This window comes from Rana temporaria, chromosome 13 (assembly GCF_905171775.1).
Source record: "Rana temporaria chromosome 13, aRanTem1.1, whole genome shotgun sequence".
NCBI classification, from domain to species: Eukaryota; Metazoa; Chordata; class Amphibia; order Anura; family Ranidae; genus Rana; species Rana temporaria.
Window position 1 is genome coordinate 27,659,664 of NC_053501.1, and position 15,684 is coordinate 27,675,347.

General features: G+C 41.6%; 1 protein-coding gene across 2 annotated transcripts in view; it reads right to left on the reverse strand.

Moving 5' to 3' along the window:
- Nucleotides 1-15,684, reverse strand: part of KIF26A (kinesin family member 26A) — a 194,518-nt gene that overhangs the window by 90,775 nt on the left and 88,059 nt on the right. For both annotated transcript variants that reach the window (XM_040332379.1, XM_040332380.1), the window contains exon 3: nt 15,079-15,597. In XM_040332379.1, coding sequence (XP_040188313.1) covers nt 15,079-15,597 — 519 coding nt within the window. The remainder of the gene's footprint in view (nt 1-15,078; nt 15,598-15,684) is intronic.

The following is a 15,684-nucleotide window of genomic DNA, read 5'->3' on the forward strand; positions in this document are numbered from 1 at the left end:
GTAAACTGCAGACGACAAGCACAGAAGCCTGGGCACCTTCTATTATGAGCGCTGTGCGCTGACACGCTGTGACAAGCATGAAAAAATGGGAAATGATTGGGAGTGATTTTATGTGGCTTCTACAAGCCTTTATCTGGTTCAGTTAAAACTGTTAGAATGTATCCTTCAGGTTGCTGAAACATAGAAGTCAACCTACTGAAACGTAGAAGATGATTGCTATTGCAGGACTAGAATAGTATGGATCATTCAGTCTTTGATCAGATTTTATTTCTTATCTATCTGAGAGCAGGAAGGAAATATCAACACAAGTCACATTCTCTTGCTTGTACCCAATAGCTTGTTTTTTCAATCCATTTCATTCTCTTCCTGTTATAAGACCCATTCACACTTGTGAGTGCGTCTTCTGGTGCATCGATGTGTGTTGCGTTGAATGGGCCCATTCACTGCAAATAGCCCTCAACATGCATCCACAGACTAAAAGCAACCATAAGGAAGAACTTGTCTTTTAATTAAAGGGTCATGTGTGTTTGTCCTGAGTATGTATGCGCATAGGAGTGCTATTCAAAATTAACAGGCATGTGCCCCAGAGTGCATAGAGCATGCGTTTTACTGCGTGTTCATGTGCATGAATATGTACACATGTGCGCAAATGTGACCTTAGTGCCTACCCGTCTTACAGGTCTGAATGACGAAACAGCAAGATGCCTGCTATAAAAATGCAAGCTAGAAAATTTATTTCGGCCCCTTCTTATTCTTGGTTTCTTTTGTTATTAGAGTGTCAGTCTACCCCAAAATTATATTATAATTATAATTATAGCTGGATCCAAGTGGGTTCAGACATCCACTAGCTGCTTGTGTGCCTTGGATATTTCAAGAGCGAGATCTTCTTCCCATAATTCACAATTCTATTTCTGTCTATCCAAGAATTTTGAGTGTTCCCACCTATCTGTGTGTGCTCCAGCTTTTCCTGTTGCATTCTGCATACAATAAAATAAATTGATAGCCCAGCAGGGTGAGCAGGAAGCCCCTCTAATGGTCACAGCATCCGAGTCCCTGAGATATAGAAGAAAATCCTAAGAAGTTTTCCCGACACATGAGATAAAATTTGTGTCAGGGAGGGAGCTCAGCATACTTGTCTATTAACAAAACCATTCTTCTGCTGTGTGGAGGGGGGGTGTTCCTTTAGCCAATCAGCTCTCACACACTGTAACTGCAGCCTCTCCGCCCCTCCTCTGTGCTCCTCACAGAGGAAGGAGGATTTTAAAGAGAAGACTGCAGATAGGTAAAGTAAAATGTACGTAGGAGGATTTGTTTCTCCTCTGTGTATCATCTGAGACTGGTCACTTCACTGGGTATATGTAAGAGTTTACAACCATTTTAAGTGATTTAGGTGGCGAGTACACAGAAAGGATGTTAATAAAAATGAAATTTTCTAAAGATGGTTGTTTAGATCTCAAAATGTAATTGTTAAATCATGAGAACCAGTGGATGGCCATGCTGTGTTTCATTATTGGAGAAGAATCCTAGGTATACAATATATGCCATACCTAGTCAATACACCTGGAAGCCGGAAATCACTGAAGTAGTTATCCTTACTCCAGACTCGGGTACACCCATTTTAAGGTTTTTGGTTCTGCAACGTTGACTGCTTGGCCTTTTCCTGGAACCCGTATGCTGCATTCTTTATTGAGTAAACTAATGTTTTTATCATCCAAGGAATGTTTATTCTGGATTATTTTATGGCACAAAGCTTTTCCCCACCGTTTTTTCTCTTTCATGTCTCATTGGTCTGAGTTTGGGGCAGTAGCGGCCATAGCTTAGGCATTATTTCTCCACCTGGACAGTTGTCAATGCGCCTAAGAAATTTGTGTTTTTACAGGTCAATCATTCAGCATGGAAGCCACTCAGAGAATGTTTTATATTTTCTGAATAAGTGGAAAGTGTTCTCTGATTGGACAAGGTGGAGAATGTGACATCACCACCTGCCTCTTCACCTCGTTCCAATCAGAGACATTTTACTTTCATCCAGTTAATGCAAAACATTCTCAAATCGGCGCCTGGCCAACCTCCTGTGCTTGGAATGCAGTAGGGCAGCTGCTTAGCATGGGACCTGGAAGCAAGGGGGGATCACTGAGGTAGTGCTGTCCACGTAAGTGATTTCCAGCTTCCAGGGGCATCAGACAGGTATGGTGTTTAATTGGTCCAAGTAATCCATCCAATATCCATACCTGGAATTCTTCTTTAACAATGATAGGCTGGAGAGAGGTAGTAACACTCATTTCCATTTTTTTTTTTGTAGTATAACAGATTATAGTTTCACCCCACCATCTACAAAACTGTCTAGCATGACTTATTTTCATCTTGTTCCAGCTTGCCATACATACAGCCAAAGTTGTTCTCAGATCTAACATTGTGAGTTACAAAGAGAACGTTTCCTGATCCGTTTTCATTTGTCCAACCAAACAACTACCCAGAAATACTTCCTCGCTGCAAGCTGAAGACCCACTCTTCACTAACCCAGCCATCCTTTACTAATGCAGTCATTTGAAAACACAATGGAACATATAGATTTTCTTTAAGTGCATTATTCAAGTGTGTTTCTTAACTCTGCTGCTTCTCCACGCATCCATCTTTCTGCTTCCACAATTCACAGCAGCACGCCTTGCGCTCGTTAATTTGTCACTAGCAGCTCTTTGCTGGTGTGGAGCAGTATGTGTGTGTGTTTATTTGTATGAAGGGAGTGAAGGAGTGTAATGTGAGGGGATGGGCTCTATACAAAGTGACTGGACAAATGTATGTGTGCGGCGTTCATTAGGATGTGTTGTTAGGATCCTGTGTCAAGGCTATTTTTCACATTGGATAATGGGGAGAGTGTATGTGCACGTAGAGCGCTCCTGAAAGGGGATCTATCAAAGTAGCTGGTTTTTTTCATTTATAACTTCAAGCCCTTTAGCCAATGATTGGTGAACTTTTCCTTGTGTATGACTTTTCCAATGTACCCACCATTGAGATTTATTTGCATGTCTTATTGGTAAATAGTTAACAACCTATGCAGCATCGACTGCGTTTTAGCCAGTATGCCCCCGTATGGTGGAAGGTTTTTGGTAAACTTTTCTATTGTACTGTTTCCACCATGCCCACCATCAACATTTTTTTGGATGTGGTATTTACTGTTTTTTTAGCCACCATCCCCCTGCATGGAGTACTTTTATTGTCCATTAAAGACCTCTCATTGGATGGGGGGAGATGGGTTGGAAGGGCCATAAGTGTTGGCAGATTCTGAAGTTAGGGAAGTGGAGCAGTTTAAGGGTCAGGGCACCAAAGATTAACATTTCAGCGTTTCATGGATGCTGGTAAGTCAAACCGAAGTGACTCATGCTGATAATAGAGGAACAAAGCACCAGAGATAAACAACACTTAATCTTGGTACACACGGGGTGAATGTTGGGTTAAAAAAATACAAAAACAGACGACATTCAGACCATGTGTATGTTGGTATGTCTGAACGAGGTTGGATCCTGTTGGATATGCATGCTGAAAAACCAGCAGCCGACCAATTCCAATCAGCGTTCTCAGCCAATGGCAGAGAGCACTGATCAGAGTGTTCTGGCAGGGGGGGGCCATCCCCCTGTCAGAACACAACAGGTCAGCGGGGGAGATTGCAGAACTAACCAAGCATGGTTTGTACAGCAGCGCTGACCGAAGCTGACAGTTTTTTTCGGTATCCGGCTTTAGAGCTTTGGAAAGATACCAACACTTGTGGGGGCTGGTGTGTTTTTGGGGGGCGGCAAACAACCCCCCGCCCCCCGAGTGGCTGGCAGCAAAAGTCCCCCCGACAGCTACTGTGTCCTCTCCTCCTCCATCACTGCGGCTCCTCCCCTCCTTCTAAGCATCCAATAGGATTGCCTGTCCTTCCAGCCAATCCTGATTGGCCGAGAGAAGGATCAGTGCTACAATAGCGAATATTATGTGGGATCGGTTCGCATTCTCTGCATCCCAAGCCCACCCTATTTTGAAGACTAAAGATGTTTTTATTACAAATTATGTGAGCAGACAGTAGTTCCTACCCTCTCATACAGGCTTTTGATGGAGGCTACAGTTAGCCATTTCAACACATGATGCAGGCATAGTCCATTGTCATCACCATCAAGAAATAAATCCTAAGATATGCCATGCCGCTATCACCGGAGCGTATGCAGATGGGAAATGGCTGCAAAAATCAGGAACAAAAATATATTTTACCTAACAAACTGTAATTTTTGCTACACATTGCTTTGGCAACTTCAAATCAGGAGTTACATGTACTACAGCTAATTTCATTTTTTTTCATTATTTTCACCATTTGTCACCCCCTTCTGGCCCATTTCTTGATTTCATTTTACTGGTTAATATGGGTGATCTCTGTACTAAGGGGGACCTTTATGTTGCCCCTTCTGGGTGTGTCAGATGCCTACGTTTCCTACACACTTTGGGGCTCCGCTAGCCACCCCTAAGGGTACTACAGGACACTGTATTAACGTGGCGGCCCTCAGGAGGAACCGCAGAGCAAAAGTGCTAAATGTTAGGTTCCTCAGGTGGCTTCACTCTGCAACGAAGCAAGGATTTCCTAAATGGGCATTAGGGCAGGGAATTTGTTTATCGTTTTCTTTTTATCAGAACTTTTTTGTTTCAAATGTATGTTAACAATCATTTTAAGGGATTACCTATCTACCAGTAAAAGCAAGTGGTAACTGTTCCGACATCCCTTGGTGCATGCTTGTTCAGGGTCAGTGACTTAAACCCCCGAAGCCAAGGGCAGGAAGAACTATGCTTTGCAGAAGCAAATCAACAACAGTAATCTAAATTGTTGCCCAATGACAGGTTTCCTTCAAAATAAGGTATGCACCTACATATATATGTCGTGTGCATGTGGAAAGCTTCGATCATTTTATAGGGTGAAAAGGTGGAGATTCACCTTAAGGAAATCATCAGTTACGCTAAGGAAACGGACTCCCAGATGGATGATATCCAGTTTATCAATGAAATACAGATGAACATCTATATCTGGCTATATGAATGCCAACAAAACATATGGCAAACATATTACACACAATAAACCAAGCATTTCTATTCAATCAAATGCATTCCTCATGCGTTGTGGTGGTCTGAGACACAACCAGAGCAGCCGATTGCGAAACAGTACAGGTCTGCAGCTGGAGAGCAGAGATGTAACGCACATCACTTGATAAGCACCGCAAGATTGTTGGCAGCTGAACACAGGCAAATGTTGATGCCTTTTCTTCTGAGTGGTTTCCACAAATTCTTTCTACAGCCAATCATTAGTCATCACTTCAGAGTAAAGTAAAATGTATATACAGTATATGCATATACATCGCTTTTATCTGTCATCACATTGCCAAAATAGTGTTCCACTCCCCAATGGCGTCCCACTCAGAAATCCCTAGCTCATTTTACCATGTTACTGCAAGCATGGCACTCCGTTCCAGTGGGTTGCCACTGCCATGCATATAGAATGGCACACCAATGAACAAGTACAGTACCAAAACACATGCGCTGTGCATAACGGTGCTATTTGGTAACAAAAAGTTACACATCTGGTTTTCTATAGTTTTTGTGACATTGTCCTTTAAATAGCCTTCCCAGCTCTGCAAAGTCTTTGCATCCAACACACTGCAGCCAGGTCCCTTGACTAATGTGAAGGCATTCACTCTTCTGGATGGCTTTCATTCTTGTGGCCCCCAGTCACCCAGCTGAAAATCCTTAGGAATGAATGAGGTAATGGTGCGGATATGCAACAAGCAAAGGATTCAGACAGGATGTTTTGGATACAAGGGCTGCGCACAGTAAAGAGCTCAGAAGTAGAAATCCAAGCAGTGGCAGCCGCTCATGCTGCCCCCCCCCCCCCCAATCCAATGTTTTTTGTTGTTGTTTTTAAGCACGTCATTAGAGCCTGAGGCTCTAATGGTCTTAAAAAAAAAGGGTGGGCTCGGAGAGCAGAGCACTGCGCCCACTTAGTTGTGCGACATTAGCGAATTAATGTTCGCCAATGTCTTCCTACTTCTCCTCCCAGCCAATCAGAAAGCAGGTCCTGAGACACAATTGGCCAGGGAGTCTTATTTTGGGATTTTTAAAGGATTGTGAATGCCTTCTGTTTTAAGAAGGTTTACTATGCTATACAAAGCCTGGGTTAACACATATGCAAACACAGACATCGCATGCGATTTGCACTGCATTGCTATGCCGATCACATGCATTGTCTGTGCAATGCGAATTCAGTCATACAACTTGGATTTGCACAAAATAGGTGCAGGAACCTTTTTTTCCCACACTGGAATCGAAACGCATGGGTGTTCACACCCATGCAATCCAATTCATGTCCTAATTAACAGTACGCACTGCGATCTGCAAACCGATATGGGGGTGGTCATTCATTTTGTATTGACACCCACAGTGGTTCGCAGAGGGCAGTGTGAACTGTCTGCGATGGAGATGCGATGCAGGAACCAGCACTGGAATCACGTTGGTTCCTGCATTGCAACAGTCAGTGTGAACCCAGGCTTAGAGGGAGGACTTTTTCATTGCATTAATCCGTTCTACCATAACCTTGATGGTTATGCTGTTTCAGTGGATTAATAGCATTTTATTTAATAGTAATCTATACATCAGACTTAAAACAGAGACAGTCAGGGATGAAAATGAGGAGGGAGCGATTTTGTTCCAAAATAATACAGTCCCTTCAAATGGGGGACAGCTGGGAGCTAGGGGTGGGGGAGGGGGTATTTGAAGGACAACTTCATTAAAGTGATGTTGCACTTTTAGTCAAGATACTGTATGAAATACTGCTTGTTGAAAAGGAGGCCTAAAAATTGGAAAAGCAGGGACAAGATTTCTAGGCAAGTTTTTTAAAACCAGGACTGTCCCTAGAGTTTGGCAGCATTGAATTAAAAAATGCCTGCCTTGGAATAATACAGAAACATGGAGACATTGAAAGGAAAACAGCCTGCCACCCTCAAACACAAAACACCTCACTGCCTCAGGCTTCAGTTCGCGTTTCCTTCCAGAAGTCCTGGTCGGGTAGTATATGTAAAAATAATGAGGCATCATAGGGCCCTTATTCACACATACCAAAAAGAGTTGGGCTGGTCCGTTGCACAGTTGCTCAAATCTTTAGCGCTGTGTGCCTTTAATAACAATTAGAACTCCCAGACTTTGTACCTGACAGCTGCCATCTCGGTGCAGACTCTGACAAGTACAAGGTCAGGACACACACAGGGTGGAAGCTTTTCTCTATGCGATGTGTGAACTGAAGGAATGTACAATGAACGGGCAATCCGGATAATTGATTTTTATCTTTTTTTTTTTTCATCTTTTAGTTCCGTTTCTCTATAAAAGTGATTTCTGTTATCGAACTGAATTGCTTAAAATAACAGTTTGCATAGCTTCGTCCTGTGCTCCTGATTTAAATTTTAAAGCCTAGTCATAAATTATTTATGTACTATTATGTGCGGCTGCGGTGGACTTTCAAGGAAAAAGGAAAAATGATTCTGAAGGAAAAAATAAAGAGAGACTGAGGCTTTTAATCTTCACTAATGGATGGGAGTTAATTACTTCAGGTTCCTGTGAGCGGCCTCAGACATCTCTGCCTTGTGAGCCACAAAGGGAAGAAAGAAAATATCAAAAATGGTTCTGCTGATTAAATCCATTAATTATTGAGGGCCCCACCCCAAGCTTAGGACAGATATAACCCAGACTAACCAAGTAAACGATCAGTAGAGTACCTGGCCCGACCAGTAGAATGAGTGATATCACTGCAGTGTTATCTTGACATTGCTATAGCTGGGGATGTTCAGTTTCCAGCTGAGTCTGAGTTTAGTTTAAGACATCACTTTAGATTTGTTGGCAGGGTTTCCCACAATGACTATTAAGGGCAATGCTTTGTCATCTTGCTTTGCCAATTCATTAAAGAAGATCTAAATTCTAAATGGAAGACAAAGTTGCTAAAGCACTGTGTTATAATAAAAAAACTAACATCCATTTAAGTTAGGTAACATTTCCAAAATACTCCCTTTCTTAATCAACACCACCATCAAGGTAATAAATTCACTTACTGGTTATCTATCAACTCAACTAGTGCAACTCCCTTCTTATTGGCCTACCTTAAAAGAGGCTAGCCCCACCAGTCTATCATGCATGCCATTGCCAGACTTATCCACCTTATGAACTGTTCAAAGTTCGCCACCCCTCTCTGCCAATCCCTCCATGGTCTTCCAATTTTCCAACTTATAAAATTTAAAAATAACATACAAAGCCACCCACAACTCTGCCCTCCAGCTACATCACCAACTCGGTGGCATAATATCATAATACTGTCCACTTTGGTCTTCCCAACACATCCTACTCTCTAGCTCCCTCATCAGCTCCTCCCATGCTTGCATCTAGGATGTCTCCAGAGTGACTCCCATCCTCTGGAACACCCTATGATAATCTCTCTAGCCATCTCCTACCCCGTACGCCTTAAGGCGATCTCTGAACACTCATCTCTTTAGAGAAGCCTGTCCCGCCTTTACCCAATTTTAATTCTCAGTGCAACTCCCTTCTTATTTGCCTACCTTAACACAGGCTGGCCCCCCCAGACTCATCCACCTTATGAACTGCTCAGAGTTTGCCACTCCTCTCGGCCAATCCCTCTAATGTCTTCCAATTTTCCAACTTACAAAATTTAAAACCAACATACAAAGCCACCAACAACTCTGTCCCCAAGCTACATCACCAACTCGGTCAAACTGTCCTCTTCCCAACACCTTCTACTCTCTAGCTCTCTCATCATCTCCTCCGATGCTTGAGCCTCTCCCATCCTCTGGAACGCCCTACCCTAATCTCTCTGGCTATCTTCTACCATGCACGCCTTAAGGCTATATCTGAAAACTCATCTCGTTAGGGAAGTTTGTTCCGCCCTTACCCAACAATTGGAATTTTAATTCTCAAACAACTCATCGCCACACAGTTATTCCCTTTTGTTTCACTTGCCCTTCCCTTTTAGATAGTAAGGTCTCACTAGAAGGGCCCTCTTAATCCTCCTGTCTTGTAATGTGTTATAACTGTGCTGTCTCTCTTTATTTTGGAAAGCACTACGCAAACTGTTGGGAACAATGAAGAGCATGATACAATTTTAACTCCCTTGATACCTTTTTGCACCTCAGTACTGCTTATCTTCTGCAGCTTTTTTTTTTTTAAACAACTTTCTGTCTAGAAAACAGAGTTTACTCCTGATAACCCTGTAAATCAGTCTCTGGATTATGACTTTAGCAACGACCCAAGTAGTATCACAAAAATGGCACTGGAAAGTTGAGCAGTACCTGTAAACACATTGGATCATAGTGACATTTAGGGCATCCAAGAAGAAAAAAAAGGGTTAAAAAAACAAAAATGGAATTACTTTAGAATTCACGTATGTATTAAATCTGACATAGGCCAAGGATTAGACATAGATTATCCAAAAAAGCAAAAAAGACAGCCGGGTGCCTAAGGGCAGCTAGCAATTAGAGGAACTGGCATGGTAGAAAATGTTCAGTTTAGATCTGGTCCAGTTTCCAGATTTGACATCAGCTCAAATCACTGAAATCCAAGGTCATGCGCTTGATGGATACCCCAGACACCTTTAAAGGTCGACCAAAGGTTTGTGCCTAGAGGGGATTTAAAGGAAAATCCAACACAGCTAGAGGTGTGAAACCTTGTCTGTAACATACAATGGCCTGGGCTTAAGTTTGTCAAAAGGAATTAAGGTTTTGCTATTATAACTTCTGGTTAAAACAAGCGTGATATATGAAGTGCTAAACCTCAAGCCAAAGTAAAGAGCATTTTCACAAAAAGGTTTAGCAAAATATAGCCCTGTGCCCTTGTTAGAGTGAGTTAAAAGACTCTACTGATAATTTAGAAGGCAGACTTACTGTATAGCTGAAAGATTTTTCAACATTACGATACCTCTTAAAGGAAACTATATTATTGAGGTTAAATGTATTTCCTTTTTCAAGTTTTTTTAATTGAGGATTTTATATTTGTTTTTCTGTTTACTTAACATATTTTTTTACAATAAAATCATGAACAGAGGGAACGCAAATGACAAAGGATTCCCAGAGCACTATGGATTATTATGAAGAGAGCATGGAAGAAGCAGCCTGTTTTTAGGCTTCCTTGTCTCAGTAAAACCTGAGACATGAGTATGCAAACAAATAATTTTACATTAGAAAGGGATTACATTGCATTACATTATTGCAAGGGATAGTATTAGGAAGGGCTTGTATGAACGCTATAGTTAGAAAAAGGAGTATTGCAAGGGACAGGATTATAAGAAAAAAGTTAGCGTAAGGGTTCAAGTTGCAAAAAGAGTTTACGTTAGTAGTTACAACAATATTAGTAGTTACATAGTTACAAGAATATTTATAATGTGGGTGCCAAGGTTGAAAATCATTCTCTGTGCTGGAGCTCTGTCCTGAAACCGCACTGAAAACCAATGTATTGAGGTTAGAATGACCTCAAGCAGAAAATCCCCTTTAACTTGCATTTAATACCATATATACAGGTTGTGGGCAAAGTACATTTTTTCAGCTGGAGAGGACTACAAATCCAAACAAGTTCCAGCAGGTTGTGTTTTGTCTTATTCTGCTTAAAACAGTTCTCAGCCAATGATATCTAAATCACTTCTAGATTCAGTCACAGACAGCTTATTAAGAACCCCTGTGTATGGAAACAGTAGTGTCACCTGTACAGTATTCTCTACACAAACCTATATACGAAAACAAGGTGACACTACTTTTTAATATAAAATAGATGTAGATGAGTCAAGCTATGGTAGATGACAACGTAGGTGACAATGTTTTTATCTCAATGATCGGCTCTACCCTTTAGGATCCTCTGCATATTAAAGCAGACAGGCCCTTTGGACACTATTCTTCTAACTGGCACCAATGGCGAGCCACCATTCCTCCCACTGACACCATTAATGGGTCCCCATTCCTCCCACTGACACTATCGATGGGGCACTATTCCTCCTGCTAGGACCAATGATAGGGCACTATTCTGCCTGCTAAAAGCAACAATGGGGCACTATTTCTTCAGTAAAACCAATGATGGGGCAGTGTTTACTCCAACTGATGCTGGGACATTTTCTACTAACACTGGCCACAGTCTGTCTACTCCAAAGCCTGAAGAACAATAAACAAGCCCTTTGTTTAAAGAGTTAGAGAACCCTGGTCTAGGCTTATCCTTTGACATGAAAATATTACAGATAAATGTTTTTTTTTTCAGTTGTAACATATGGTATGATTTCTAATATTAAATTGAAAAATATGATCTATATGCATAAGCCAAACTAATGTGACAAATCAATGCTCTACGAAAATCATCAAAACCCTTAAGACTGCTGCCGAAGCTTCTCACATACGATTTAGGATAATCTATATCTATGTAATCAATAATGCTTTTCCATTCCATTCAGGAATGTAAATAGGTATCTGCCAAAGGCAGTTATAATGCCGGCTGACTTCACACATTGATTCTCAATAACCCGGCTGAATTACCTCATCCTAAATCCTTAGGTTTTTATTTACATGGCTAATAATCTTACTGTTGTTTATGGTGACCACCCTCTAATTATAAATCCATTACACCAGCCACAGTGAAATGCAATCAATACTCTACATAAATGGAAAAAGCAGGAAATATATACAGCCTTATTCACGAGTCAGTAGATTCCTTCACTTGTGCAGTAAATTCTTTTCAATAAATACACTGCCTTTGCTCACTTGGGTTCTCTGTCAGATCCCTTCAATTTAGCCCCTTTCTATATACAGACATAGCAGATACGGGTGACAAAAACAGATAGGTGGGCAGAGGCCATAGTGAGGAGCTAGACACCCTCATAGCCACAACCCTACAGTTGTGCCACTGCCCACTGACCACTATTAAGACCACCATCAAGCTCAATTTAAATCTCAATTGGCAATAAAGAATAGGCCCAGTCTAATGGCTCCAATAATCATATATTTTAGAAGGATTTAAAGATCAAGATTCTTTTGTAGTGACAGAACTGTATGCTGCTCAATAAATTTGAAGCAGGCACAAGTTATTAGGGGTGTCTGCTTTTGGAAATTGACCAATTTTGAATATCTTAATCCCCATTCTATTTTCTGACAGTTTCTGCAAAGGACCTTAAACTTAATTTGCTTGTGCTCCTCCCCCCCCATCTGGTGACACAGCCCAGTATTTCCAGCATATAGGTGGGCAGGTGTTACTTCTCAGGTCTAGCACTGAATCGTCGGTCCTGAGCACTGTCACGTGATGGAGGAAGTGACATCATCACTTCCCCATAATGCCAACACAGCTGATTTCAGTGCCCAGCTGCAATGGAGGAAGGAGTGTTGATAGAGTGCAGGCACAGTGAATATAAGGGGGTTTAGAGGGCCTTTGCGAGACACTGTCACTTTTCCTATATGAGCAAGGTGACAGTGTCTTTGTTTAGACCGCAGCTCCTTTTTCATCAGGTTTTTTGCTAAAAAAGTGCTGTATTTGGGCAATAATACTTCTGAAGCCCAATAAGGGTTCAGTTACAGTTTATGTTGCAGTTGAAGCAAACCGGTGCTTTGCCCAAGCAGGACAATTGGTCGGCTATAATAAAGACCTCACCAGCTACACACAGACATGAGTTTCTTGCCTGACACTCCCCCCCTCCCCCCCAGAACCAAGTAATACCTGGTACTTCGGGGTATGGGGAACATGTGACTCTCTACCCCTTCCCCCACGTGGCAGCACTGGTCAGTACCCAGACACTCAGCACTGTCAAATTGTATCCCAGAGCTAACACAGGATTAACTTCACTTGAGGTGAGAGGGTCAGGGTTGCTATGTACTGTAAATGTTGTAGAAGTTTACCAGTTTTATGCAAAGACCACAGTGACCCACTAGACCCCAAAATTTAGCACAATCACAGGGTACAGACTTGGTCCATTTCAAAACGCCAAACATTTATATATATTGTTAAAACAGATACTTAAAGGGGTTGTAAACCCCTTGTGTTTTTTCACCTTAATGCATCATATGCGTGATCCCACATCGCTCTCCCAGCAGCTTCTTGGCTCTTTATTGGATAGATTTATAGCAGCGCAGCCATTGGCTTCCGCTGCTGTCAATCAAATCCAATAACACGGCTGCTGGGGGGCGGGGCCGAGTCATACACTCGGCGGCTATGGACACGAGTGTATGACACGGGAGCGCCCCCACAAGGTAACCCCCTCGGGATAGAGCTTCCCACAGGGGGTTATCTATTGCGGGGAGGAGACATGAGAGCCGCTGTGGGACACCAGAAGAGGACGATCAGGGCCACTATGTGCAAAACTAACTGCATAGCGGAGGTAAGTATGACTTGTTTGTTATTTTAAAAAAAAACTGAACCTATAGTATCACTTTAATCCTGAACTCTAGATCCATTTCAGGGAAACTTTCTTGAGATTACAGGCGCTGTAAGTAAAGTGAATGTCACAAGCACAACATCTCCTCTTGCTTCTGAATGATTTCAGTGAAATATGACCAAAGGTCAGTATTGCAACTTTCTAAAAATGTATCCCAGTTTTCTGCAGTAAGATGATTGAAAGGCACTTTGGTTGCTATGGGTTACTTCATCACTCCTTGCTTTGTAAACTAGTCCCAGGAAGGAAAGAAGTGTCAAGGATATTATCTTATTAAATTTAATTACATGCCTTCACCTTCACAGAATTGCACAACATTCCTCAGCTCATCCAATTAAGATATTAAACCTCTGGTATGCCTTGTTCCATCATCATTTAAAGATTTTTAGCTGTATGATGAATACCTAAGTAACTGCATGATAGGAATAATAAAAAAAAAAAAAAGGAAAGCTTTCACTACGATACAGATTTCTTACTTTTTAAAGATTTATAGTTTTGATTTTTTCGCTTTTTATACATTCTATCCTACAAGGCCATTCTTTTTTGGGGTAGGAAGTAGATGGTCAGTAGCACATGAATTGTGAATCTCATGCGCAATTTATATGAATACAAGCGATAAACAGCAGATTCAGATCCATACAACGCAATGACATCTAATTTGGTGCATTAGTTATGGCTGATCACAAGAATAGTTGCCTATCGTGCTTTCTTTCCTTATTCTAAGTAATAATTTTGGGTTGGGAAGAATGAACAATGTTGAGAAGGCCTCAGGTGTTATGCAACTCTGCTTGAAAATCTCTATCAACAATTAAAGGGAACCTTTAATTTAAAAGAAATTCCTGGCCCTTCGTTGTTAACCACCTTGAAAAATGCTAGCTGCCTGACTGTCATGCTTCAGTACTTATATTCACTAACCTGAAAAAAGCATGCAGCAAGTAGTCAGAACTCAGGATCTGCAGATATGTTCCGAGTCAGTATAGAAGTCAGAGATTTAGGATGAGAAGCAGGAAACTTGCTGAGATCAGCAATAGCAGCCCATACATTTCTCTTTAGGAACCATTCTTTTTTTGCACATTGCAAAATGGGGGAAAATCCCTGTAGTGCTATATTTATTCAAATAAAAAAAAAAGTTAAGGGAAAGCATCAAGACAGTGTCACTTGTCATACTTCTCATCTCCCACAAAAATCCACTGGAGAGCCACCTGTCTTTGACTAGGTTTAGAGTGACATGACACGTGCAGACTATATAGGCCAACCCAATGAAGGCTGCAGATGACCCAAAACTGATTTAGCTATCCACGATCAAACAAGTTACAGATCTGATAAATTCTAATTTTAAACAAAAGCCACAATCCTATAGACTTTATAGGGGAAAATATGGGGGTTTGATGAGATACTAGAATTTTTTTTTTTTTTAATAAATACTCATCCTGAGAATGCAATATGACGTTATCGGTTAGCCTTAAAGGACAGCCTGAGTCTATAGGAGGCTTAGGTTGTAAAAAAAAACTTGCCTCACAATCAAACATTCTCTGGAAATGTTTAGACATTTTAATATGCTGAAATGTTAAGGTTATATTACAGACAAAACCACATACAGGTAAATTGGGAATACTTACATGGCATGAAGATGGAAGGAAACTATTGACCCGTGATATGCTCCACATTCCCTCTAGGTATTGCTGGGCCTGTATGGTGACTGAACTCAAAGCCCCACCAAGGCCACTGGGGCCTACCGTCACTTGCACACTGGAACTCGGGAAATTCCCCTGCCCTTGGGGCCATCCATGTCCTTTCTTTCTCTCTGTTCCAGAGAAAATATTTGTGGATTTTCCAGACTGTCTACCCACCTGCCCTGCAATCATCAGGAATTCCTTCTGCGAGGACATGGTCACCACATTCTGGGGTGAGAGCCTGGGAAGGACAGTGGCCACGGGCACTGAACTTTGGGGCCGATCCAGGAGATCTGGCAGGCATCCAGCCCGATTGATAGTTTGGATCATCTGCACGGCTTCCTGCTTGAGTTGATTCAGGTGAGTGGCGCAGACGTCACACCGGCTCTCCCCTTCATTCCTGCTTTTCTGCAGATAGTCAGGCACTTGGAGCTTGTCGAAAATTAAAGCTGAAAACTGGGCATTCTGAAAAGAGAAGATAACAATTATTGAGCTTTGAAAAAAGGCAAGAAAAAACAAAAATGAGAATAAATGACTGTTGAATATAAATTT